This window comes from Chiloscyllium plagiosum, chromosome 36 (genome assembly GCF_004010195.1).
Source record: "Chiloscyllium plagiosum isolate BGI_BamShark_2017 chromosome 36, ASM401019v2, whole genome shotgun sequence".
Taxonomy (NCBI): Eukaryota; Metazoa; Chordata; class Chondrichthyes; order Orectolobiformes; family Hemiscylliidae; genus Chiloscyllium; species Chiloscyllium plagiosum.
In genome coordinates, this window is record NC_057745.1 from 29600788 (window position 1) to 29626563 (window position 25776).

General features: G+C 41.3%; 1 protein-coding gene across 6 annotated transcripts in view; it reads left to right on the forward strand.

The window, feature by feature from the left end:
• The window catches only part of adamtsl3 (ADAMTS-like 3), a 672454-nt gene that overhangs the window by 534560 nt on the left and 112118 nt on the right, over nt 1-25776 (forward strand). For all 6 annotated transcript variants that reach the window (XM_043677597.1, XM_043677600.1, XM_043677599.1 and 3 more), the window contains 4 exons: nt 8178-8388; nt 9888-10067; nt 15779-15932; nt 18219-19335. In XM_043677597.1, coding sequence (XP_043533532.1) covers nt 8178-8388; nt 9888-10067; nt 15779-15932; nt 18219-19335 — 1662 coding nt within the window. The remainder of the gene's footprint in view (nt 1-8177; nt 8389-9887; nt 10068-15778; nt 15933-18218; nt 19336-25776) is intronic.

Below are 25776 nucleotides of genomic sequence, written 5' to 3' on the forward strand. Positions count from 1 at the left end.
ATTTTCTGTGGCTCCACACAAAGGCCGCCTTGCTGATCTTTGAGGCGCCCTATACTCTCCCTAGTTACCCTTTTGTCCTTAATATATTTGTAAAAACCCTTTGGATTCTCCTTAATTCTACTTTTTGCCCTCCTGACTTCCCTCTTAAGTATACTCCTACTTCCTTTATACTCTTCTAAGGATTCACTCGATCTATCCTGTCTATACCTGACATATGCTTCCTTCTTTTGCTTAACCAAACCCTCAATTTGTTTAGTCATCCAGCATTCCCTATACCTACCAGCCTTCCCTTTCACCCTGACAGGAATATACTTTCTCTGGATTCTTGTTATCTCATTTCTGAAGGTTTCCCATTTTCCAGCCGTCCCTTTACTTGTGAACTGGCGTGCCCCCAATCAGCTTTCGAAAGTTCTTGCCTAATACCGTCAAAATTGGCCTTTCTCCAACTTCTGGAACTTCAATTTTTAGATCTGGTCTATCCTTTTCCATCAAGATTTTAAATCTAATAGAATTATGGTCGCTGGCCCCAAAGTGCTCCCCCACTGACACCTCAGTCACCTGCCCTGCCTTATTTCCCAAGAGTAGGCCAGGATTTGCACCTTCTCTAGTAGGTACATCCACACACTGAATCAGAAAATTGTTTTGTATGCACTTGACAAATTCCTCTCCATCTAAACCTTTAACACTATGGCAGTCCCAGTCGATGTTTGGAAAGTTAAAATCCCCTACCATAACTACCCTATTATTCTTACAAATAGCTGAGATCTCCTTACAAGTTTGTTTCTCAATTTTCCTCTGACTATTGGGGGGTCTATAATACAATCCCAATAAGGTGATCATCCCTTTCTTATTTCTCAGTTCCACCCAAATAACTTAGCTGGATATATTTCCAGGAATATCTTCCCTCAGCACAGTTGTAATGCTATGCCTTATCAAAAATGCCACTCCCCCTCCTCTCTTGCCTCCCTTTCTATCCTTCCTGTAGCATTTGTATCCTGGAACATTAAGCTGCCAGTCCTGCCCATCCCTGAGCTATGTTTCTGTAATCGCCATGATATCCTAGACCCATGTTCTTAACCGTGCCCTGAGTTTGTCTGCCTTCCCCGTTAGGCCCCTTGCATTGAAATAAATGCGGTTAAATTGATTAGTGCTACCTTGTCCCTGCCTGCCCTGACTGTTTGACTCACTTCTGTTCTCAACTGTACCAGTCTCAGATTGATGGTTTCTTTCCTCACTATCTCCCTTGGTCACCCCCCCCTTCCAATTTAGGTGCAATCCGTCTTTCTTGTACAGGTCACTTCTTCCCCAAAAGAGATTCCAATGATCCAAAAATGTGAATCCTTCTCCCATACACCAGCTCCTCAGCCATGCATTCATCTGTTCTATCCTCCTGTTCCTGCCCTCACTAGCTCATAGCACTGGTAGTAATCCAGATATTACTATCCTTGAGGACCTCCTTTTTAAACTCCTGCCTAACTCTCTGTAATCTCCCTTCAGAATCCCAACCTTTTCCCTTCCTATATCATTGGTTCCAATCATTGAATGTCTTTTAAGATAGAGATGACTAGGTTCTTGATTAGTCAGAGGATCAAGAATTATGGTGAGCAGGTCGGAGAAAGGGATTGAGATCAGCCATGACCGAATGGCAGAGCAGATTTGATGGGCCAAATGGCCAATTCTGCTCCTATATCTTATTATCTTAAAGTTGTAACGTGCACAGAAAATTCAACAATATCTGAGCACTTTCTAAACCTGGTTTCACATTGGAACAGTTATAATCAAACCAATGCGATTCCCAATCTGTGTAAGGTAGCTGAAAATGTGTTGCTGGAAAAGCGCAGCAGGTCAGGCAGCATCCAGGGAACAGGAGAATCGACGTTTTGGGCATAAGCCCTTCTTCAGGATTCCTGAAGAAGGGCTTATGCCCGAAACGTCGATTCTCCTGTTCCCTGGATGCTGCCTGACCTGCTGCGCTTTTCCAGCAACACATTTTCAGCTCTGATCTCCAGCATCTGCAGACCTCACTTTCTCCTCGATCTGTGTAAGGTAGTCCACTCCAGTGTATTTTACCATATAGTGCATGTTGTCCATTCCGTTTGGGGTGTATCACTTAAGTAGAGCTAAAAGCTTCAGCCTCCTGATGGCGATCATGTTCTGTGCCAAGTTTACCACATATACTGTTGATTAGTGTTTGTGTGCTGGAACATTGCTATTATCTTTTGAACTTTGTTGACATGTTTAGTTAATTAGGAAAATTAATCACAGGAATTGTGTGCTGTTCTGCGTGTAATAAATTGCTTCAAGAATGCTTCTTAGTTTTTTTTAATGAAGTTCGAATGATGGGATGTCTGGCTCTCAATGTACGCTCCCATGTTTGTAATATTGAGCACCCACTTGCCTTAATAACAGGTGGAAAATATAACCTCAGTCTTTATTCCACAACTAGTATGTACTCCTACAGTTGGAGACTTATCTTACTTGGAACGCTTCTCCCATTATAAGTGGAAATATTTAATTTTTGAAGCCAATAGCTTTCCTGCTTTTGTCAGCTGTCATTGCAAGCAATTTCGCCTCTGAGTCAGAGGGTTATGCATTCACACTTTTGAGCATAAAACCTCGATTGAAACTTGATGCAGTACCAAGAGAGTGCTTGAGTGTCTTTCAGATGAGACATTAAACTGAGGTGCTGCCTGCTGACCTAGGATACATATATGGAAGCTCATGACAGTATTTGAAGAGGAACAATTATTTTCCTTGGTGTAGTGGTCACTAACTATTCCTTAACAAACACTTAGAAACCTCTGAACAGATTATCTGCTCGTTATCACATTGCTGTATGTAAGAGCTTGTTGCCTAATATTTCCTAAAATATGATGGCTACCCTTAAAAAAAACATCACTGTATTTATTAAGTCCTTTAGTTGCAAGAGGTGCCAAACAAATAGAAATATTTTGACTTTGTGAAACAGTGTGGAAAATCAGCTGATTCAATGGGTAATCAAACAGAGCTAAAGTAATGTCAAACGAAGGTGATTAAATTGTTCTGTTGCCTGATTTTTGATTCCTAACATTGCTAGGATCACTGAACTGTTTTCACTTGATAAAATTAATTTTATAGCAAAATGTGTATTCACACTTTCTTCAAACGTCATAAAATTGAATCACATCGTATTCCTGTATTGTTGAACGCACATGTCAATGCAGCACACAATATCTGTGATTGATTCCCTTAATTAACTAAACAGTGTTGAATTATGGCATAGATCACAAGTTAGGCAGGTCTGTACTTGCTCTTTCTGCCCAGATCCACCTCTGCACAGACATCACTTGGTTCTGCCACTTTGTTTTTAAGAACCATCACCAAGACTTCAATCGAGGCACAGATAACGTCACTGCAATCTCCCTTTGGTGCCAGCATAATGCAAAGTGTCCAGCCTGCTGCATTTATGGAGCAACACCAGGGAATAGTATAAAGAATTAAAAGCAGAAAATGAAAAAAGCAAGGCAAAAGAAGCATAATTGAACAAGAAATAAAAACGGCACTATGTTCTCCTTCCAAAATAAAGAGCACAGAAGTACAATATCGAAAAGTAATATACTGCAATACAAATTCTTTCTTGGGTATTTTAAGGAGGGAAAAAACACTAGAAAGAAAAAAACTACAATGGATTGACAATCCATTGATATTCTGTCAGAACTTCAGTTACGTAAAGAAAATACCCAGCTTTCCTTATGAAAGGAAGTCGCCCTTCTGCTTTTGGAACTGAGGGTTATGAAGAACAAAATCCTCTGTTATCTATGATGATGACTGCAAAGGTCCTGATAGTTCCAAAATTTAAAAGATCAGTAATAAGTTTGAGAATTTCAGGATGCATATACATGAGTTTGTCTCATACCAGTAACAGCGGTTTCAAATGATCAACCAATTCACAGGCAGGTCTCAATGCAGAAGTACGGACCGTGATTTCACTGAAGGAAGCTTAGCTGAAAGTTTACGAACCTTGTCATTGCTTCTATGCCTATCAAATCATTCTGAAAGGATAAGCGTAAGTGATATACCGTTGATACTCTGTGGGAAGAAGGAGCAAGGTTTAAAGCAATATTAACAGTGTCTGCAGGAACTTTACTCCAGAACAGCAGTTGAACCAACACAGACTTGTATTCCCCTTCCCTCCCTTGTCAGCCTTCCACAAAGACCATTACCTCTGGGACAGCCTGGTCCACTCCTCTTTCATTCACAGCCTACCCCACCCCACCCCACCCCAAAGGCCCATCCGGCCTTCCTGTGCAGCCACACAAGGTGTAACACTGCCCATTTACTTCCTTCGTCCTCCGTATTCACTGGCCCAGGCACACCTTCCAGGTGAAGTAATGTTTTTGCTTGCACTTCACACAATCTAGTTTACTGCATTCGCTGCTCACAATGTAGTCTCCTCTACATTAGGGAAATTAAACATAGACTGTGTGATCGCTTCGCAGAACACCCATGATCTCTTCACAAAAAAGACCCTGAGCTTCCAGTTGTCTGCCCCTTCAACACCCCACCCTATTTCCTAGCCAACATCTCTGCCTCAGGCTTGCTGCAGTGCTCCAGTGAAGTGCAGCACAAGCTGAATGAATAGCACCTAATTTTCCACTTGGGAGCGCTGTAATTTTCTTACTCAATATCGAGTTAAACAATTTTAGGGCTCGAGATGCCTTCTCCCATGTCCTTACCCCCAGCCTCAACACGCCAGGCCTTGTTATCAGCCCCTGATTAAAGGCATTTGCCCGAAACATTGATTTTCCTGCTTCTCGAATGCTGCCTGACCTGCTGTGCTTTCCCAGCACCACTCTAATTTTGACTCTGATCTCCAGCATCTACAGTCCTCACTTTTGCCTTGTTATCACATGGTCTACTACTACACACTACCAATTGTGAGCTTCTAATTATTCCCATTAGTAGCTAATCATTCTCCTAGGCTAACAGTTATCCATTCCTTTGTCTGTGCATCTGCTTTTCTGTCCCTTTGGGCTTTATCCTGATCTATCGTTTACTTCCTACCCCCTTCCCCCATCCTATCTTTTGCATAAAAACCAACAGTTCTGAAAAAGTGTCGCTGTACCCAAGACGTTAACTTTGATTTCTCTCCACAGATGTTGCCAGCCCTGCTAAGTTTTTCCAACAGTTTCTGTTTTTGCTGTTGAACCCACTAATGTATTCAGGGACTGTCTTAACCTGGTATGAGATGTAGTTTGTCACATACATCAAGTCCTGTGCTTTGTCTCATATGCAAGCTCTGTTCGACAAGAGGACACATGGCTAAAATGTGTAGAAAATCCAGTTGCCCACAGTAACCCAAAGTACAAGTCAATGTAGTATATGAAGAAAAGTCAATCGGGGAACAAAGCCAAAGAGCTTCCAATGTTTGAGACACAGTTTGTAAAGATGTCAACAAAGACCATGAAGTAACCACAATGTAACAACTTGCAGGCCCCAGTCAGACAGTATATGTTATATGCTGCATGAACATTGTCAGAAAAGTTTTTATATCCATCCAAGTAATATGTCCCAAAAGGAATGTACAGCATGCTCGATATACCAAAATTGACATAGTCAATACTATTCCTCTATTCATCTGGCACAGCATGATACTGTCCACATGATATAAACAGAAGTTTGACGACCTATCAGTCTTTGTCAATTATCTGTTGATCCATAAGAAAGACCAATGTCTTCTTTAGGTAACTGAAGTTCTGACGGAATATCAATTGATATTTAAAATGAGTATGGCATCCCATGTGCTTAAGATGGAGAATGCCACTCCCAGTACAAATCTTCAGGATGGACCCCTGAAACATTTACATAGTTGAAACATAGTTTATTATCGGTCTGCTAGGATACATGAATCTACATATTATTGTAATTTATGAAGTAACAAATCTGCCAGTTGCTGCACCAGAGAGTCCAGACTGTAACATTGATCTCTTAGACAGTTGCAGCAAAGCGGAGCACATTTACCAAGACACATCTGATGATGATCATCTGCAAAAGCTCAAGATGATCATCAGTGGGTAGCCTGAAAGCATCCAGTGGGTCCCCGAGCTGGTACATCACTGGGCCATTAGAGCCGAACTGGGACTCTTCAAGAATATAATCTTCAAAGCCAAATGCATTGTATTTCCTTTAAGGTTGAAGTCAAGACATGCTAGACTACATATATCCCGGTCATAGGTGCAGAAAAAGAGCTAGAGATTGATATGTGAATCCATATATTGGTCCAGTATTAATAAGGATGCCAAACAACTAATCAAGTCATGTGCAACCAGTTAACTCCATTAACCTCAACACTGTAATAACTCTGTTTCCACATGAGATTCCTTCTGAACTACATTGCCAGTTTGTGACTGATACTTTCCATGGAGAAAGTGAGGACTGCAGATGCTGGAGATCAGAGCTGAAAATGTGTTGCTGGAAAAGCGCAGCAGGTCAGGCAGCATCCAAGGAGCAGGAGAATCGACGTTTCGGGCATAAGCCCTTCTTCAGGAATGAGTTCATGTATACTTGAAAACACCGTCAACATCAATTTTAATTTTAAAGTTTTTGGATGAAAATGTAGGCATATTCCAATTAAAATGCTTGATGATAATGACCTGAGAGGTTAGTACTTAAAAAGCCCTTCTTCATTCCTGCTCCTTGGATGCTGCCTGACCTGCTCCGCTTTTCCAGCAACACATTTTCAGCTCTGATATTTTCCTTGTCCAAGGACATGCGTCCATTCTGGTCACTGAGTATTTCACAAAATTCCCTTTTGTGTGACAAGTAAAAGACACCATCAGGGTGGTAATTGTTGACACACGGGCCACAATGTTCAGCATGTTCTGTGCCTGACAATGGTCTGCAGTACACTAATACACTATTCCAAAATATGATGGAAATTAAATATTTAACATATTACCTTGTCTCCCCGTTACCCCATTGAATGGGCTTGCAGAGCACAATATAAAATGCATGATCAGTAAATGCAAAGAGGTTTGCCAAGATTTTCAGATAGCTGTGCTGAATCTACATGCTACTGCTCAGGTAATGGCTTAAGCCCACTACCAGATCTTATGGAAACCGATCCACACAGTTCTTCTCTCCCACGCTCTTACCAACCACATGCGCACAACATATTCAGCCCATTGAGTTTGCTTCACCATTCAATGAGACCGTGGATGATCTGATAATCCTCAACTCCACTTTCTTGCCTATTCGCTTCAAGCTCAATTCCCTTACTGAAAATAATTCAGTTCATCTCAGTCTTGAACATAGTTCATGACCCAGCCTCAACAGCCCCCTGTGGTAAAGAATTCCACAGCTTCATTACCTTCTGACAGTTTGTGGGAGATATCGTGTGAGTTCATGTATACTCGAAAACACCGTCAACATCAATTTTAATTTTAAAGTTTTTGGATGAAAATGTAGGCATAATACAATTAAAATGCTTGATGATAATGACCTGAGAGGTTAGTATTTAAAAAGCTAGCATTTTCTGACATAAAGCAATTTGAACCACCAGATATTTAGGAACTGTTATTGTTAGAAAATTAAGAAAGATTTGGATTTTGTAATGCTCTGATTTGCACATAGTCATGTTTTGGTTTTATTTAATTAATCTATCTTGTGGGGGGGTCAAATTTTACAAAACTGAACAATTGAGAATAACTTAACAAACAGCACAGAAGTCAGGATATCGCTCCTTTCTCATAATATCTTCAAACACTGCTTGGTTCCTCCTCAGCACAGCTGCACGCAGTTTGGAACAGCATGCAGGAGATTCTTTTCATAAGTTAAGAGAAATGTGTTGTTTGTTTTTTAAAAGGAACTGGGTTGCTCTTCAATGACCAAATGTAAGGTCAGACCTGACCTTTATTTGTTTTTTCCCTGTTGGTGAATGGGAGCGGAGGCGTCTAGTTTGTAGTGCTTGTAGATTGATGGCCAACAACACCACCCAGATTTTCATTTCACTCAGGACTGTTGCTAATTAGAGCTTCCATCGTCAATTATCGGTAATTTAGTAAAATAAATTTAGAGTAAATGGAAACAGCATTAACTAAATTCATGTGTTGCTATCATGTTCCAAATTTAAGCCAGAAATAATGTCCTTTGAAATTTTTTCCATTCCTTTAATGTGCAGTCTTTTTTCATGTCATCAGCTGGGCCACAAGACCCTGGAAACAATGCAGTGCCACTTGTGGAGTTGGCATACAGACAAGAGAAGTTTACTGTAAACGTATGGTGGCGCACACTACTGAGGACTCCATCAAAGTTGCAGATGAGGAGTGTTTTGATCCAAAACCACCTGAATTACAGGCCTGCAACCAGTTTAACTGCCCTCCATCATGGCATACAGGAGAATGGCAGCTGGTATGTGAAATTCCATTGGACTATTCGAACAAAACTCATTTTCTGAGTCAATTGAAATACTTTCAGATTTTTTCCATATGTCATAGAGTTGTCAGCACAGAAACAGATCCTTCGGACCAACTTGTCCATGCCGAACAGATATCCGAAATGAATCTAGTCCCATTTGTCACACTTGACCCATATTCCTCTCAACCCTTCCTATTCATATACCCACACCAATGCCTTCTAAATGTTGTAATTGTACCACTTCCTCTGGCAGCTCATTCCATGCACACACCATCCTTTATGTGAAAACGTTGCCCCTTAGTTCCCTTTTAAATCTTACCCCTTTCACCCTAAACTTAAGCACTCTGATTCTGGACTCCCCCAAGTTGCAGACTGTGAACAGTATTTTATGCAATAAGCCTACAGAGTAAAGAGGTTGCTGAGTTAAAATTGTTCTAACTCTTGATGGAGTCAGTTGGGGAGGAGGTGCACTGCTGGTTTCCCAACCTACACCCTATTGAAGGTAACAGGAAATAATATTGGGCACAATTTCAACCAACAGTCCACCCATTTCTGAGGAAGCATCCCCAAGTGAGTTAGGTCACAATTACACCCAAACCTTCAGGTGCCAGAAAGAGTCCATTTACACAAGATCATTTGTAGTTGGATCAAGTTGACCCAAGCTCAATGCAGGATCTTTGCAGTAAGCAATCAACTCTGCTGTAACCAAGCACATTTGCCAGACACTGTATCAGGTTGCAAATGCAGAGGTTTTCTGCTGGGAAGAAATGGTTAGGGATTTGATTCAGACTGTTTACACCAATCTGATTTAAATTACACTGGTTCACAGCCAGCATCAGGAGGTGATAGCTACTCCAAACTAATCTTCGAGTAAATAAGTCCACTGCCTTTCCAGTGTAAGTACTGACATGAAGCAGCTGCAGATTTAGAATGAACATAAATTTAAAATGGAATTGGGAAAAAAAGAAAAGCTGATTACAAGATATCATTTCAGAGAGGAATTACCCTGAAAGACAATGCAAGTGGAACTTCTGAAGTGATCCTGAGAGAATATTGTGAATACTATGATATGAAATAAAGCCAGGAAAAAATGTTTGAAGCCATCAGAAGGCTTTTGTGCTCAATACAACATAGTCTACACGAGAGTTGAATAAGTTATGTAAGATACCTTACTGAGTGTTGACAAGTTTGGTATGAGATTCATTGAATAGTGTAGCAGACCATACCATGAAATATTTAGTCCATTTAGACCCTCTTTGCCAGTCTGGAAGAATAGTTTTCTTCAATGTCATGATTAATGTCTGATGGGAAAATCTCAGTTTTGTGAGTAAGACTAAAGGCTGTTAAATTAATTAGTGCATCTTTGTTTAATTTACTGATCTCCAGGTGTGACCTCAAAGATCCCTAGTATAAAAGCATAGCAAGCAAATTCAAACATATTAATGCAACTCTTCTGACTTGTTTGTGTTCTCTTATGAAATCTTTTGTTGCAGTGTTCACAAATATGTGGAAGAGGGGTGCAATCTCGTAAAGTCATGTGCAAACAACTTTTGACTGATGGTAGTTTTCTTACTGTTGCTGATGAGCTATGCCTTGATCACAAGCCACAGGTGCAGCAGCCTTGTGTGAACGCTGATTGTCCACCACACCTAGCATTAGGGAAATGGTCCAAGGTAAATAGCATTGAAGTAACTCAACAAAGATATATGCCTGATTATTGTGTCTCTATGTACACATGTCTTTTGTTTGGCCTGTGATTTATGTGTGAGCTCACATCTCTTGCTTAGTTCAGCATGTTTATGTCTTGCAGAATACTTCTAGGTGACAATGAATGAATTGCCACAGAGCGTGCTCGGGTTCTGCTTATCCTTGGTGTCGCTGTTTGTTAATCTTTATAATCCATTACTGTTGACTTGGATTGTAGAAAAAATGTATTTTGCCATTATCTATTGAATCTGCATTAATATTAATTTCTTTAGCACACAGTTCGTCTGATACAATAAATGAGGCAAAACAAAATTTTGGAGAGTATTTATTGGAGGCTCCACATTCAAAGGGGTGAGGTTTTAGATTAAATTCCCTACAGTCTGGCAACAAGCCCTTCAGCCCAACAAGTCCACACCAACCCTCCGAACAGTAACCCACCCAGACTCATTTATCTCTGACTAATGCACCTAGCACTGCACGTCTTTGGAGTATGGGAGGAAACTGGAGCACCCGAAGGAAACCCACACAGACACTGGGAGAATGTGCAAACTCCACACAGGCAGTCACCCAAGGCTGGAATTGAACCTGGGATTCTAGTGCTGTGAGACAGCAGTGCTAACTACTGACCCACCATGCCACCCTAACACTGTCTTTAGAGGTCTTTGAAAGTGGAATGTGATATAGATAACTTATACCTTTTTGGGGGAAAGTTGCAGAGCAGGGTCATGATGCCTTGAAAGCATCTCCCCAGGAGGGAAACAGTAGAGATGCCAAAGTTGGCTATAACTAGTCCCTGAGGCTGGAGAAGCTTACAGAATGAGATGCAGAGATTGACTTTTTTTTTAAAAAGTGGAGGTATTGATTTAGTGCTTCAGTGGAAGGGAAATCATTGACCTTTGCCTAAGGGGAGCAAGGAGCAGGGAGCAATGGGAGGCGATGTAGGATTGGGAAAGTTGATATGTTGAGATCTAAGTGGAAGACTGTGAAGACTTTATCCCTAATGGCAATTTAGCTTGCTTCAGTGTTTTCCATGTGAGATGAGGTAGAAACAAGTAATGTTATGGATATGAAAGTAGATAGTTTTGGTAATGAAGAGGATTTATCAGTTCAAAATGTGTCCAGTTGGATGCAGTCTGAGTAAGTATCCAGGAGAAAATCCAGAAGACAGCTTTAATCTATAATATGGAGAAATGTCTAACTCATCCCTGGGCGGCATGGTGGCTCAGTGGTTAGCACTGCTGCCTCACAACGTCAGGGACCTGGGTTTGATTCCAGCTCGGGCGACTGTCTGTGTGGGATTTGCACATTCTCCCCGTGTCTATGTGGGTTTCCTTTCAGAGCTCTGGTTTCTTCTCTCAGTCCAAAGATGTGCAGGTTAGGTGAATTGGCCGTGCTAAATTGCACATAGTATTCAGGGATATGTAAGCTGGGTGCATTTGTCAGGGCTGAAAATGTGTTGCTGGAAAAGTGCAGAAGGTCAGGCAGCATCCAGGGAACAGGAGAATCGACGTTTCGGGCATAAGCCCTTCTTCTTACCCCTGCATTTGTCAGGGGTAAGCGTGGAGTAATAACGTCTCAGGTGGGATACTCTTGGAGGGTCTGTGTGGACATGTTGAGCCAAATGGCCTGTTTCCACACTGTAGGGATTTGATGATTCTATCCATGATGTACAGCCAGAAGATCATCCCAATAGCTTTGGCATCGCTATGGAACAAAGGTTGAGCTGGCAGCATCAAGCTATGGGTGGAATTTGACTTAACATCAACTGTTGATGTTGCCAAGAGGTAACATGGAGATAAGAAAGTTTTCAAATCAGAGAGTCAACCTGTAAATTTAGAACCAAGAAACCCTGGCAATCATGCCACCAATCTCTGATCTAATAGAACATAGAACAATACAGTGCAGAACAGGCCCTTCAGCCCTCGATGTTGCGCTGACCTGTGAACTATTCTCAGCTCATCCCCCTACACTATCCCAAAATCATCCATGTGCTTATCTAAGGATTTTTTAAATCTCCCTAATATGGCTGAGTTGACTACATTAGCAGGTAGGGCAATCCACGCCCTTACCAATCTTTGCATAAAGAACTTTCCTGTGACATCTGTCTTAAACCTATCCCCCTCAATTTGTAGTTATGCCCCCTCGTACAAGCTGACGTCATCATCCTAGGAAAAAGTATTTCACTGTCTACCCTGTCTAATCCTCTGAGCATCTTGTATGCCTCAATCAAATCCCCTCTTAGCCTTCTTCTTTCCAATGAGAACATACCCAAGTCTCTCAGCCTTTACTCATAAGACCTTCCCTCCAGACCAGGCAACATCCTGGTAAATCTCCTCTGCACCTTTTCCAATGCTTCCACATCCTTTCTGTAATGGGGCGACCAGAACTGTCCACAATATTCCAAGTGTGGCCGCACCAGCGTTTTGTATAGTTGCAGCATGATATTGCGGCTCCGGAACTCAATCCCTCTACAAATGAAACCTAACACATCGTATGCTTTCTTAACAGCACTATCCGGCTGGGTGGCAACTTTCAGGGATCTATGTACATGGACTCCAAGATCCCTCTGCACATCCACACTACCAAAAAACTCTCCATTGACCCAGTACTCTGCCTTCCTCTTATTCTTCCCAAAGTGCATCACCTCACATTAGCTGCATTGAACTCCATTTGCCACCTCTCAGCCCAATTCTGCAGTTTATCCAAGTCCCCCTGCAAGCTGTAACATTCTTCCAAACTGTCCACTACTCCACCAACTTCAGTGTCGTCTGCAAATTTACTTATCCATCCACCTATGCCTGCGTCTAAGTCATTTATAAAAATGACAAACAACAGTGGTCCCAAAACAGATCCTGTGGCAAACCACTAGTAAGGAGACTCCAGACTGAATATTTTCCATCAACCACCACTCGCTGCCTTCTTTCAGAAAGCCAGTATCTAATCCAAACTGCTAATTCACCCTCAATTCCATGCCTCTGCATTTTCTCCATCAACCTATCATGTGGAACCTTATCAAAGGCTTTACTGAAGTCAATGTATACCACGTCAACTGCCCTACCCTCATCTACATGCTTGGTCACCTTTTCAAAAATCTCAATGAGGTTTGTAAGACATGACCTGCCCTTGACAAAATCATGTTGACTATCTGAAATCAAATTGTTGCTTGCTAGGTGATTATAAATCTCATCTCTTATAATCCTTTCCAAAACCTTTCCTACAACAGAAGTAAGGCTCACTGGTCTATAATTACCTGGGTCACATCTTGAACAAGGGCACAACATTTGCAATCCTCCAGTCCTCAGGTACTAAACCTGTAGTCAATGATGACTCAAATATCAAAGCCAACAGCTCTGCTATCTCCTCCCTAGCTTCCTAGAGAATCCTCGGATAAATCCCATCTGGCCCAGGGGACTTGTCTACTTTCACTCCTTCTAGAAATGATAACACCTGTGCGTAACTAATCTCGATCCTTTCTAGTCTAATGTCTCGTACCTCATTCTTCTCCTCTACAATATTAAATTTTCCCTGAGTTAATACTGATGAGAAATGTTCATTTAGCACCTCTCCGATCTCTTCAGGGTCCACACTCAGCTTCCCACTTCTGTCTTTGACTGGCCCTATTCCTACCCTAATCATCCTTTTATTCCTCATTTATCTATAGAAAGCTTTAGGGTTCTCCTTTATTCTATTTGCTAAAGACTGCTCGTGTTCTCTCTTTGCTCTTCTTAACTCTCTCCTTAAATCCTTCCTCGCTGATCTGTAACTCTCCATTGCCTCATCTGTACCATCTTGCCTCATCAACACATAAGCCTCCTTCTTCTTAACAAGAGATGCAATTTCTGTCGTAAATCATGGTTCCCTTATCACTTCCTCCCTGCCTGACAGGGACATACCTATCAAGGTCACGCAGTATCTGTTCCTTAAACCAGCTCCACATTTCGATTGTCTGCATCCCCTGCATTTTGCTACCCCATTCTATGCATCCTAATTCTTGCCTAATCGCATTAAATTGCCCTTGCCCCATCGATAACTCTTGACCTGTGGCATGTACCTGTCCCTTTCCATTGCTCAACTAAATGTAACTGAATTTTGGTCACTCTCTCCCAAGTGTTCACCTACAACTAAATCAAACACCTGGCCTGGTTCATAACCAAGCACCAGATCTAGTGTGGCCTCCCTTCTTTCGGCCCTTCGACATACTGTGTGAGGAAACCCTCCTGTACACATTGGACAAAAACTGATCCATCTGACATATTAGAGCTATAACATTTCCAGTCAATGTTGGGGAAGTTAAAGTTCCCCATAATGACCACCCTGTTCCTTTCACTCCTACCCAGAATAATTTTGCTAATCCTCTCTTCCACCTCCCTGGAACTCTGCTGAGGCCTATAAAAAACTCCAAGCAGTGTGACCTCTCCTCTCCTGTTTCTAACCTCAGCCCACACTACCTCAGTGAACGAGTCCTCATCAAAAATTCTCTCAGCCACCGTTATACTATCTTTGACTAACAAGGCCATGCCTCCCCCCTCTTTTACCACCTTGCCTGTCTTTAATGAAAGATCTAAACCCTGGAACCTGCAACATTCATTCCTCACCCTGCTCTATCCATGTCTCCGAATTGGCCACAACATTGAAGTCCCAGGTACCTATCCATGCTGCAAGCTCATCTACCTTATTTCGGATACTTCTGTATCTATAGTACTATAGCTTCATAAACCACCAACATCTGTTTTTCACAACATTTAATGAAAATGAAGATCTTGGTTTGGCATTTTTTTACAGAAAGGGTGATAGTCCTCATTTAATTTTCATGAGATGTGGACAATGCTGGCTAAACCAGCAATTATAGTCCATCCCTAACTACCCAGGAAACCACTAAGAGTCCGTCACTGATCTAAAGTCACATGTAGGTCAGACCAGGTATGGGTAACAGATTTCCTTTCCTAAAGGACATTTGTGAACCAGATAGGTTTTTACAGCAGTTGATGGCAGTTACATGCTCATTATTAGGATAGTTTTTTTTAAATTCCAGATTTTTATTAAATTCAAATGTTGTCATCTGCCATGGTGGGATTCAAGCCCATATCCCCAGAACATTAGTCTGGGATTCTGAAATATTAATTCAGTGACGTTATGACTATGCTACTGCCTCCACCTAACCAGGGAGTGGTGAGTGAAAGAAGCAATCTCTCGGTAAGGTCAAGCATATTTGACCTGAGACAGTCAAGAACAAGTCAAGAGAGGAGTGAGCTTCATACAATAGTAGAATGGTTACAGCACAGGTGGTGGTCATTCAGCCCTTTGTGTTTACTGGTCATAGAGTGAGAAATGTGGAAGAGATGGATCTTTTGATTGATGACGAGAAAATGATTGCAGTGTTTGGTCATGGCTCGGCTAAGGAGAAGGCTGGTGTGAATTGAAATGAGGACACTGTGAAAGCAGTGGAATGAAAGTCTTCATTCAGATGCACCAATGTATGGTACTCCTCTCATAAGATCAACACTTTAAGTTAATGATGAGGAGCATATCTGTTTCAGTTGAACTAACCTTTTGTACATTAATTGAACCCTGTTTAGTCGTGTATAATTTAAATACTCTGTCTGACATTGCTGGCAGCAGAAATGTAGATGAATGATAATTCAGTTGAAACTGTTCGAATATTGTCATTTGGTTTTAGTGCTCTGTAAGCTGTGGCGAAGGAATCCAGAGCAGAGAATGGGTCTGTCGTAAGCTGTCAACAACTGGCCAGCTAGTCACAGTGGACCGTAATTTATGCAATGGCCTCTCCAAACCATCGGTGATCCAGGTCTGCAAAATGCCTAATTGTAAAGGTAAGTGACTTACTTTAACACTTGACAACTGAAGTGATCTATGCCCAAATAAACACCCTGCACGAATTGTAGATGAAATGTACAACAAATAAACAAGCAGCAGAAATAACTGATGTGGTGACTATCGTGTTTAGATTAGATTAGATTACATTACATTACAGTGTGGAAACAGGCCCTTCGGCCCAACAAGTCCACACCGACCCGTCAAAGCACAACCCACCCATACCCCTACGTTTACTCCTTCACCTAACACTACGGGCAATTTAGCGTGGCCAATTCACCTGACCTGCACATCTTTGTGATGGTGGGAGGAAACCGAAGCTCCCGGAGGAAACCCACGCAGACCCACGTGCAAACTCCACACAGTCAGTCGCCTGAGGCGGGAATTGAACCCGGGTCTCAGGCACTGTGAGCCAGCAGTGCTAACCACTGTGCCACCGTGCTGCCCACTGTTCTAGCCCACTCTAAAGTCCTGGCCTTTTCTGATCACAACAATGTCATTTTTCTGAGGAGTAAAACTTTTAGAGCTTGATATATTCCTAGAGAAGGATGGATTTGTTTCACAGTTCCCCCCATTTGTTCATTATAAGAATCATGTGCAGATGTTAAAACATGCACATTTATGAAAATGTTCTTTTCATTAAGTAAAACAGCTTTGTGTTGCTTGACAATTATTTTCCTGGAAGATTACCGGCTTTCAAGTGCCAAACGTCTGCAGCTCCAACTCTTGAAGCAAGTCCAGTAGATTTTAAGAGCTATTGCTTACATGATTTAAAAAAACACATGAATAACTTCATATGTGTAGATTCCAGACATACATATTTGATACTTTCCAACTTTTTCGTGTAACTCAAGCTTATCAAGATGACCTTTATCATTCTCCGGAAATACATTCTTCTCTCCATTTTCCACCCCATCACAATGTGTAGTTGAGTCAGAATTTCAGTCACATTTTCTATACTATCAGTGCCAACATTTTCTTTTTAATATGCTATTGTCATACCAATTTTAGTCAGTGTTTATTATTTGAAGAAACAAGGTAAAATATCATTTTCATTTCTGTCTTTTACCTGACTCCAGAGCAATCACAGAGAAAATACTATGTCTTTTATTCTTTAATGAAATTAGTTGCCTGAACACAGCCAAACTCAACAGAAGCTGATGCATTTTAATGCTAAATTCACTCAAATTGTGCTGCCATCTCAGAGAATCAAGGCTACTGTATTTGGTCCAATATCCAGCTTGCATTTTCTTTGTGTGTCTCTCCTCAGGAGTGACAATGGATTAATTTTCCACTTAACCCATCCTTCCTACTGTTATTTTTTTTCCCCCTTGTTATGGTTGGGAGTATGGTCAAGTAATGTGCTGCCAACTATTCACATATTCTATACTAATAGTCATCTTTAAACTGCCACAAAAAAAGTGGCTCTGGGCATTAGATTTATCCATAATTGTGGTAATCAACATTCTTCATCTAATACAAGATGAGTTTTTGCCAATAAAATTGAACTAAATTTTGTAGTTGAGAGTAAGATAACTCCACAAAGACCAGTATCCTGTCACCAAATCACCCCTTACTTACAAGTGCATAGTACATGACACTGACCCAGCTAGCTCAGAGCTGGCTCCTACAATGAACAGAACACCTGATACTCCTGTTTTTTAAAAAATTTTATTAATTCACAGTTTACAAAACAATTAATATTAACAGCTGTATACAGAGAAACAGCAATTTTACAAGGGCGAGGAGAAGCAAAGCCAGGCCCCAAACCCTACCATTTAACCAGTTTTAAGGGAAATGAGGAAACTCAAATCCTGATACTCCTGTTTAAATCTGTCAGCCAGGGCTCCCTGATTTGACCAGGTTAACAGCCCCAATCAAGGAACTTGTATTCTATAAGGTCCACCTGGCTGACCTTGTTACGATCAATGCACAGAGGGCAAATAGTAGTCATTGCTGTGAGTCTGAAGTCTCATGTAGGCCAGACTGGGTAAGCAAGGCAGATTTCCTTCCCTAAAAGGGGTTTGTGAACTGATGAATATTTATAAAAATTGGCCATATTTCCATATTCGCCTTTAGTCTATTTTTTAAATTTCAGGTTTTAATGGATTCAAAGTTTACCATCTGCTGTGGTGGATCTTGAATTTATAATTCCTTGAATATCAGCTTCTCGATTACTCGTCCAGTTACATTACCCTTACACCAACACAATCTCCCCTAAATATTAGCAGATGCTATTTCCTGTTCTGCACAATTTTGTTAATGTTTATTCACGTATTTTCCAGAGCTCAAAAAGAATGCAAAAACAAAGATGCCACAAAAGCAAGCTATCCGTAACCCTCAAATTCTCAGTGTGCACAGAGTCTATATTCAAACCAGACAAGAAAAGCGGATTCACTTTACTATAGGTGGTCGGGCCTATTTGCTTCCAAAAACCTCAATTGTGATTAGGTGCCCTGTAAGGAGATTCCAGAAATCATTGATAAGATGGGAAAAAGATGGATACCGTCTACAAAATGCAAAACGGATTGGAATCACAAAATCAGGATCATTAAAGATTCATAACCTTGAAGCAAGAGATATTGGCGTGTACAGTTGTATTGCAGGGTCTATTCGAGACACATTTGTCCTCAAACTGATTGGCAATGACAATAGATTAGTTGAACCACCCTCCTCCACTAAAGCAAAAATGAGACAAAGCATTGGGCCAGAGAAGATGAATCACAATGAATCTAACAGACTGGAAGATAAATGGAGTCAAATGAGCAAGATGTGGCAAAGTTGGAGCAAAAAAAATGAATTTTATGTGGATGGTAGCCAAATGGATGATAATGTTTTCCTGCGTCTACTTGGAAATCATCTGATTTCTCGAGGAAAGATTAACTTTGCGGATTTGTATGGTTCTCAGGAGCTTTATGATAAGCATCTTGAAAGTTCCATTTTCCAAGGAGCCTACAGCATGGATACTGCACAGTTCGAAGAGATCTTACGAAATATAAGCCTGTGGATTGAATCCGGTGAACTACCTGAAGCTTTTGCGTCACAGCTCATGTACCAATTAGCAGCTGAGGTGTCCAGACCACAGGCAACTCTGGAGAAATGGAGGGCACCTCTTGATGATAATGCAACGAACTCAAAATTTTTAGACAAAACCCATAACACATCAGAAACATCCATCAATAAAGATACCCATCAACAGAGGGAGAAACAGAAGCCTCCTATTATTGTGAGAAAGAAGCAAGCTCCTGTGCTGCCTCAGAGAGATGTCGCTATAACAATTGGAACACTGGCATATCTGGCAGAAAATATTTCCAGTGTAACACTGGTTTGTGAAGCTGTTGGAGTTCCTGAGCCAGAGGTCACTTGGACGAAGGATGGAGTACCAGTAAAATTTAATAAAAGGTATGGCAAATGGATATTAATATTTTGGAAAATGTATTTTCTATTTTAAGAGGTGAGCATCTGTTTTCATACATGCATCTCATTCATCGGTGACCTTGTACTCCATCCATACCATTCATTACGCTGGAGATCTTTTTTTTTCTGACAGACAAGAATGCGCTTTTATTAATTTGATGGAAATTATTATCTCTGTGATCAGATGATTAGTTAAATGGCAGCTTACGATGTAAATGTTGAATCAGACTGTTCAGTAATTTATTTTACAAATTTCAGTTATAATACTTCAGTTCCCCATCTACAAGTTTCCTAAAGATATTGTAATGCATATTGAATTCACCAACAAAATATTTATTTTCTCATCTTCAACTTATGCAAAACTGGTACCAGGATCTATTTTTAGATTAAGCATCCTGTTGGGTCTCGTCTGTGTGTATTTGCAAAGTCATTGTTCTAGCGCATTGTGTGGGGGCCATTCAGAGAAAACTTGGAATGCTTTAACTAAAGATTGAATTTTTACAGCATTGCTCTGAAGTAATGAATCGTTTTTGATGCAAAGGTGCAGGTGTCATTGATTATTTTAGTTGTATCTTTGAAGGCAACCAACTGTTGATCATTTTTTAGATTTGTGGGTTTTGTGGATGTTAATAAACTGTTAACACTGAGTTCGAATAGAGGATATTATAGTTTGAACTTCGGATGTGAGGTGGAACATTGGAGAAGATTGAGAGTGCCAAAAGATATTAAAGTCTAGTCCGACTAGGATCAGCTGGTTTTCTCTGAGAAAGATTTTTACATCTCGAGCATGTTGCCAAGTGTCGTTAGAAAAGCTGCTGCATACAAGTTCACTGTAAGGTTTAATTCTCAGCTGACTGCCAATATAAAACTTCTGCAATCGATTGTCTTCCTTTGGACATGATTTTGCTGTTTGAGAAATTTCAGTGGGTGCATCAGAACAGCTATAAAACTTTCTGCAAATTCTCAAACCTTTGTCCTATTTCATGGTTTGTATTAATGTGAAGAGATGTTTCTTCACTGATTTAAGCAGCTTTACCCCCTGATCTCAGCAATTACACATTAACCTCCACAACCTGACAAGATACTACCTGGAAAAGCTATTGGGACTTGGGGAAATAAAGAATGTTTATCCCACTCTCTTCACTTAGGGGCAGCACGATGGCTCAGTGGTTAGCGCTGCTGTCTCACAGTGCCAGGGATCCAGGTTTGATTCCTGCCTCGGGTGACTGTCTGTGTGGAGTAGGTACATTCTCCCTGTGTCTGCGTGGGTTTCCTCCAGATGATCCCGTTTCCCCTCTCAATCCAAAAATGTGCAGGTCAGGTGAATTAGCCATGCTACAATGCCCATGGTGTTGGGTGCGTTAGTCAGGGATAAGTATAGGCTGGGAGAATGGGTCTGCGTGGGTTACTCTTTGGAGGGTCGGTGTGGACTTGTTAGGCCGAAGGGCCTGTTTCCATATTATAGGGAATTTAATCTAATCTAATCTATCCACTCTTTGCCATGTAGCCGGTATCCCCATAATACAATCCTGTGGTACAGGAAACAGGAGATGCAGCAACTGGGGGGAGGGGAAGGTAAATGTATTTCATTCTATCGAGCCGGGAATCTCCCTAAACCAGTGAGACAGGTTTGACGTGACTCATGCTAGGATCTGAGTATTGAATAACTAGGGCTGTAGAGAGTGCTTTAAATTAATTAAAGGTGGGAATGTTTGGGAGAAGGGAAATGTAGGCTTCCAAAGCAAGAGGATACGACAGTATTGTAGGGCAGCGAGTGTGGTGCTGGAAAAGCACGGCAAGTCAGGTTGCATCCAACAAGCAGGACAATTGACGTTTCGGGCAAAAGCCCTTCATCAGCATCTGCAGACCTCACTTTCGCCTAGTATTACAGGGCAGCTATCTAGATAACAATACCCAGGGTGGGACTGGAAGAAACAGTGTGTACAAACTTAGAAAAATAGCAGTAAACAGGGTTAAGGGGGAAGAGAAATGTAAAAAGACAAAATTAATGGCTCTTTACTTGAATATTCAATGTTTATATGTAATATAAATGAATTAATCATGCAATAAAAGATTAATAAGTATGACTTTGTAGCCGTTATGGCGATATAGTTCCAAGGAGATCAAAGCTGGGAACTAAATATTCAGAGATATGTGGTTTTCAAAAGGACAGGCAGAAAGTGTGGGGAGATAAGTTTGTTAGTATGGAATGGAATAAGTATGATATCAAGAAACTATCTTGCACTGGAAGATGCAGAACTCAAATGGGTGGAGGTAAGAAATAAGGGAAGAAGACACTGAAAGCAATAGTCTGTAGGCCCCTAACAGTAACTTTACTGTAGGATAGAGAATAAATCAAGAGATAATGAGGGCATGTAAAAAACTCCAGTATATTGGCTCATGGTGGCTCAGTGGTTAGCACTACTGCTGCCTCACAGCTCCAGGGACTCGAGTTCGATTCCACCCTCAGGCAAATGTCTGTGTAGACTTTTGTCAGAGAGTTTAGACCAATTAATCGGAGATCACAGACACGCAGATCGAACTGAGAACTGGCAAGGATATATTCAACAAACAGCGATATCGCAGAAGAGACTTGACCTGCGCCCCCATTTATATCTCCTCTATTCCTGATGAATGGCTTTTGCCCGAATTGTCGATTTTCCTGCTCCTCAGATGCTGCCTGACCTGTTGTGCTTTTTCAGCACCACCCTGATCTAAACTCTGGTTTCCAGCATCTGCAGTCCTCACGTTTGCCCACTGTACAGTCACTGACAGGCTGTTCAGAAGGAACCACAGCTTCTTCCCCGAACAGAGAATACAGTGGAGCTTTATACCCTTACAACAAAGAAGTGTGAGTTATGAGACAATGGTGTGGTTTGTACAACCAAGATAAATAAAGTCTATTCATTGAAGAGATTCAAGTGTCTGGTGTCTTATGATTTTCTTAATTTAGTCAGGAGATTCTGATCCTTGACTGGAGTCGGTGTTAGTGGGTGTCATTCTGGTATCGATGTGTTTGTATTGTTGAGGGAGCAAACTAAGTCCCTTTGGTGCCTCCTTGTCTGGGTCACCTTTGTGAAGACTTGACTCCTAGTGGGAGCAGCTGTGCCCTAAGGACATCAGAGGTGCTGAGCTATTGTGAAGTGGGCGGTGCATTGTCAGTTCATCTGAAGAAGTATATTCTCTTGGCCTGGGGCTGGATGAGTCATGTTTTGAGCTAAATGTGATGTCTGGGGCGGCTGGTTTGGCCAATTTGAGACATTGTGGGTAGGCTTAGTGGCTTAGTGCAGACATTTTGTGTTGTCTGTCTTGTGGCCTGACCCGTATTTTCTCCCACAACTTGGCACATTCTCCCCATGTTTGCATGGATTTCATCTGGATGCTCCAGTTTCCTCCCATAGCCTAAAGGTGTGAAGGTTAGGTAAATTGCCAAGTAGTATCCAAGGATGTACAGGCTAGGTGCATTAGCCATGGGAAATACAGGGTCACAAGGATTGGGTCGGTCTGAGCGGGATACTCTTCGAACTTAATGGGCCAAATGATCTAATTCTGCACTGAGAGGATACTATGATTCTATGATTTATCATGGGTGACTTTAATCTTTAGGTAGATTGGGAATGTCAGGTTGGTAGAGGAAGCCATGAGGAAGAATGAATAGAATGTATTTGGAAAGATTTCCCCAAACAATGTGTTGTGGATAAAACCAGGGATTAAACTATTTTGGATCTGGTGTTGTATAATGAAGTAGCTTTAATAAATGATCTCGGAATAAAATATCCCCTGAGAAGCAGTGACCATAAAATGGTAGAATTTAGCATTCAGTTTGAAAGGAAGAAATTTGAATTGAAAACAACTGTGCTACTCTTAAATAAGGATAATTACAAAGGAATGAGCTATCTGGGATGGACTGGAAAGGAGTTGAGCAGCAAAGATGGGTTGAGGAACAATAGTAGATGTTTAACAAAATAGTTTTTGGCTCAAAACAAAGATATTCAGTAAAGAAGAATTCTAGGAAAGGACTGAGCTAACATTGTTTAATTAGGGAAGTTAATGATACAATCAAATTGAAAGAAAAATCATGCAAAGTGGCAAAGATTAATAGTAAGAAGATTCATGAAGTTTTAAAAAAGATTCACAAAAGATGATCAAAAAATAATGAAGAGAGAAGGTAAACTTTGAGAGCAAATTTACAAGTTATAACAAGACAAACAGGAAGAGCTTCTTTAGATATATGAAAAGAAAGTTCGAGGCCAAGGTTATCAGAGGCCCTTTGGAGAAGAGAGACTGGGCAAATGGCAGAAGAATTCAATAAATACTTTGCATCAGTCTTCACTCTAGAAGACAGTTCTAGTATTCCACAAATACGAAAAAAATCAAAAGACAAAAGGAAGAGAGGAATACAAATAGAATGACTATCACAAGAAAAATGAGGCTAAATACTGACAAGTTCCCTGGACCTGATGGGATTCATCCTAAGACATGAAAGAAGTAGCAACACAGATTGTCAATCACTGATAGTAATCTTCCAAGAATCCTTAGATTCTTGAAAAATCAAAGAGGATGGGAAAACTTCCACTGTAGTACGTTTATATAAAAAGGGAAGGAGACAAAAACAAGTAATTATCGGCTAGTTGGCTTCAATCAAATTTACTTCAAAGAATGTAACAGCAGAGTATTTAGAAATACACATGATCAAGCAAAATCAACGAGACATCACAAAGGGGAACTCGTGCCTGACAAATTTATTAAAGTTCTTTGAGAAGGAAATAGACAGGATTAACAAAGGATAACTATAGATGTCATATATTTAAATTTCCAAAAAGCATTTAAGGTGCCATGTTTTATAAAATGAGAGGGCTTGGTGTTGGCCATGGATATGGAGACAGGATTGGCAAACTACTGGAGACAGCAAGTTGGGATTGGGGGGTGAAGGGACAGGTGCACTTTCAGAATGATAACCTGCAACAGTTGAAGTACCATAGGGAACAGTTGTAGTACCACAGTTATTGTTAATTCACATTGCGACTTTGGAGGAGGAAAGAAGTGCTTTGACAGGTTAGACAGAGCTCAAATCAACTCTTTCCTGCTATATTGCCTCTATCCTTTGCAATTCACCTACTGGCACAGCAGGTTCACAGCAGTCATCATCTCCCTGGAGCACCTGGATAACGAAGATACCTTGTCAGGCTCCTATTTATTGATCACAACTCTGCCTTCAACACCATAATTACAAAGAAACTCATCTCTAAACTCCAAGACCTGGGTCTCGGCTTCCCCTTCTGTTACCGGATCTTCAACTTCCTGATCCATGGACTGCAATCAGTAACAAAAGATGACAACATCTTCTGCACCGTAATCCTTAACACTGGTGCTCTGAAAAGTTGCATACTCAGCCCGCTACTTTACGCCTCATACAGTCATGTCTGTGTGGCCCAATTCCACCCCAACTCCACTTACAAGTTTTCTGTCAGCACCATCATTGTAGGTTAGATCTCAAAGAACAATGAGACAAGGTACAGGAAAGAGATTGAATGCTTAGCAGCATGGTGTAAAGACAACAATCTCTCCATTGACATCAGCTGGTCATTGATTTTAGGAAGAGGAATGGAGAACATGCCCCTGTCTGCATCAGTGGTGCTGAGGTGGGGATGGATGAGAGCTTCAACGTCCTGGGAGTGATGATCCCTGCCAATCTGACCTGATCCACTCACGTCAACGCAACAATCAAGAAAGCACAACAACGTCTCTACTTCCTTAGGAGGCTGACAAAATTCAGCATGTCCTCAAGAGCTCCTAGTAATTTTTATAGATCCACCATAGAAAGCATCCTGTCGGGATACTCATAGCATGGTTTGGCAACTGCTCTACCCAAGACCGCAAGAAATTGTCTAGAGTGTCTTGGGATGTGCAAGCTAGGTGGATTAGCCATGATAAATGTGTGTTTGCCGGGCTAGAGTAGGCAGCCATCTCTGGGTGAGATGCTGTTCAGGGATCGATATGGACTTGATGGGCCGTATAGCCTGTTTCCACCTGTAGGGATTATAGAGAATTACAGAGAGTTGTGAACTCTACATCGTCTGTCACGAAAGTTAGCCTTCCTTCCATTGACTCCATCGATACTTTCCTCTGCCTCGGGAAAGTAACCAAAATAATTAGAGACGAATGATCAGTCCTCAGCAAAGGACTCACCTTCGTCCCCCTCCGTCCACGCATCAATGAATTTAATACACGCCGTGACATCGAACAATTCTTCCGTCGCCTCCGCCTCCGAGCTTACTTTCACAATCAGGATTCCCGCCCATCTTCCGAGGACTCCTTCGCCCACCTCCAACACAAAAATGTTGCATCCACTGGACACCCCGCGCTGGCCTATTACCTGCCCTCGACCTCTTCATTTCCAACTGCCGCCGGGACATTAACCGCCTC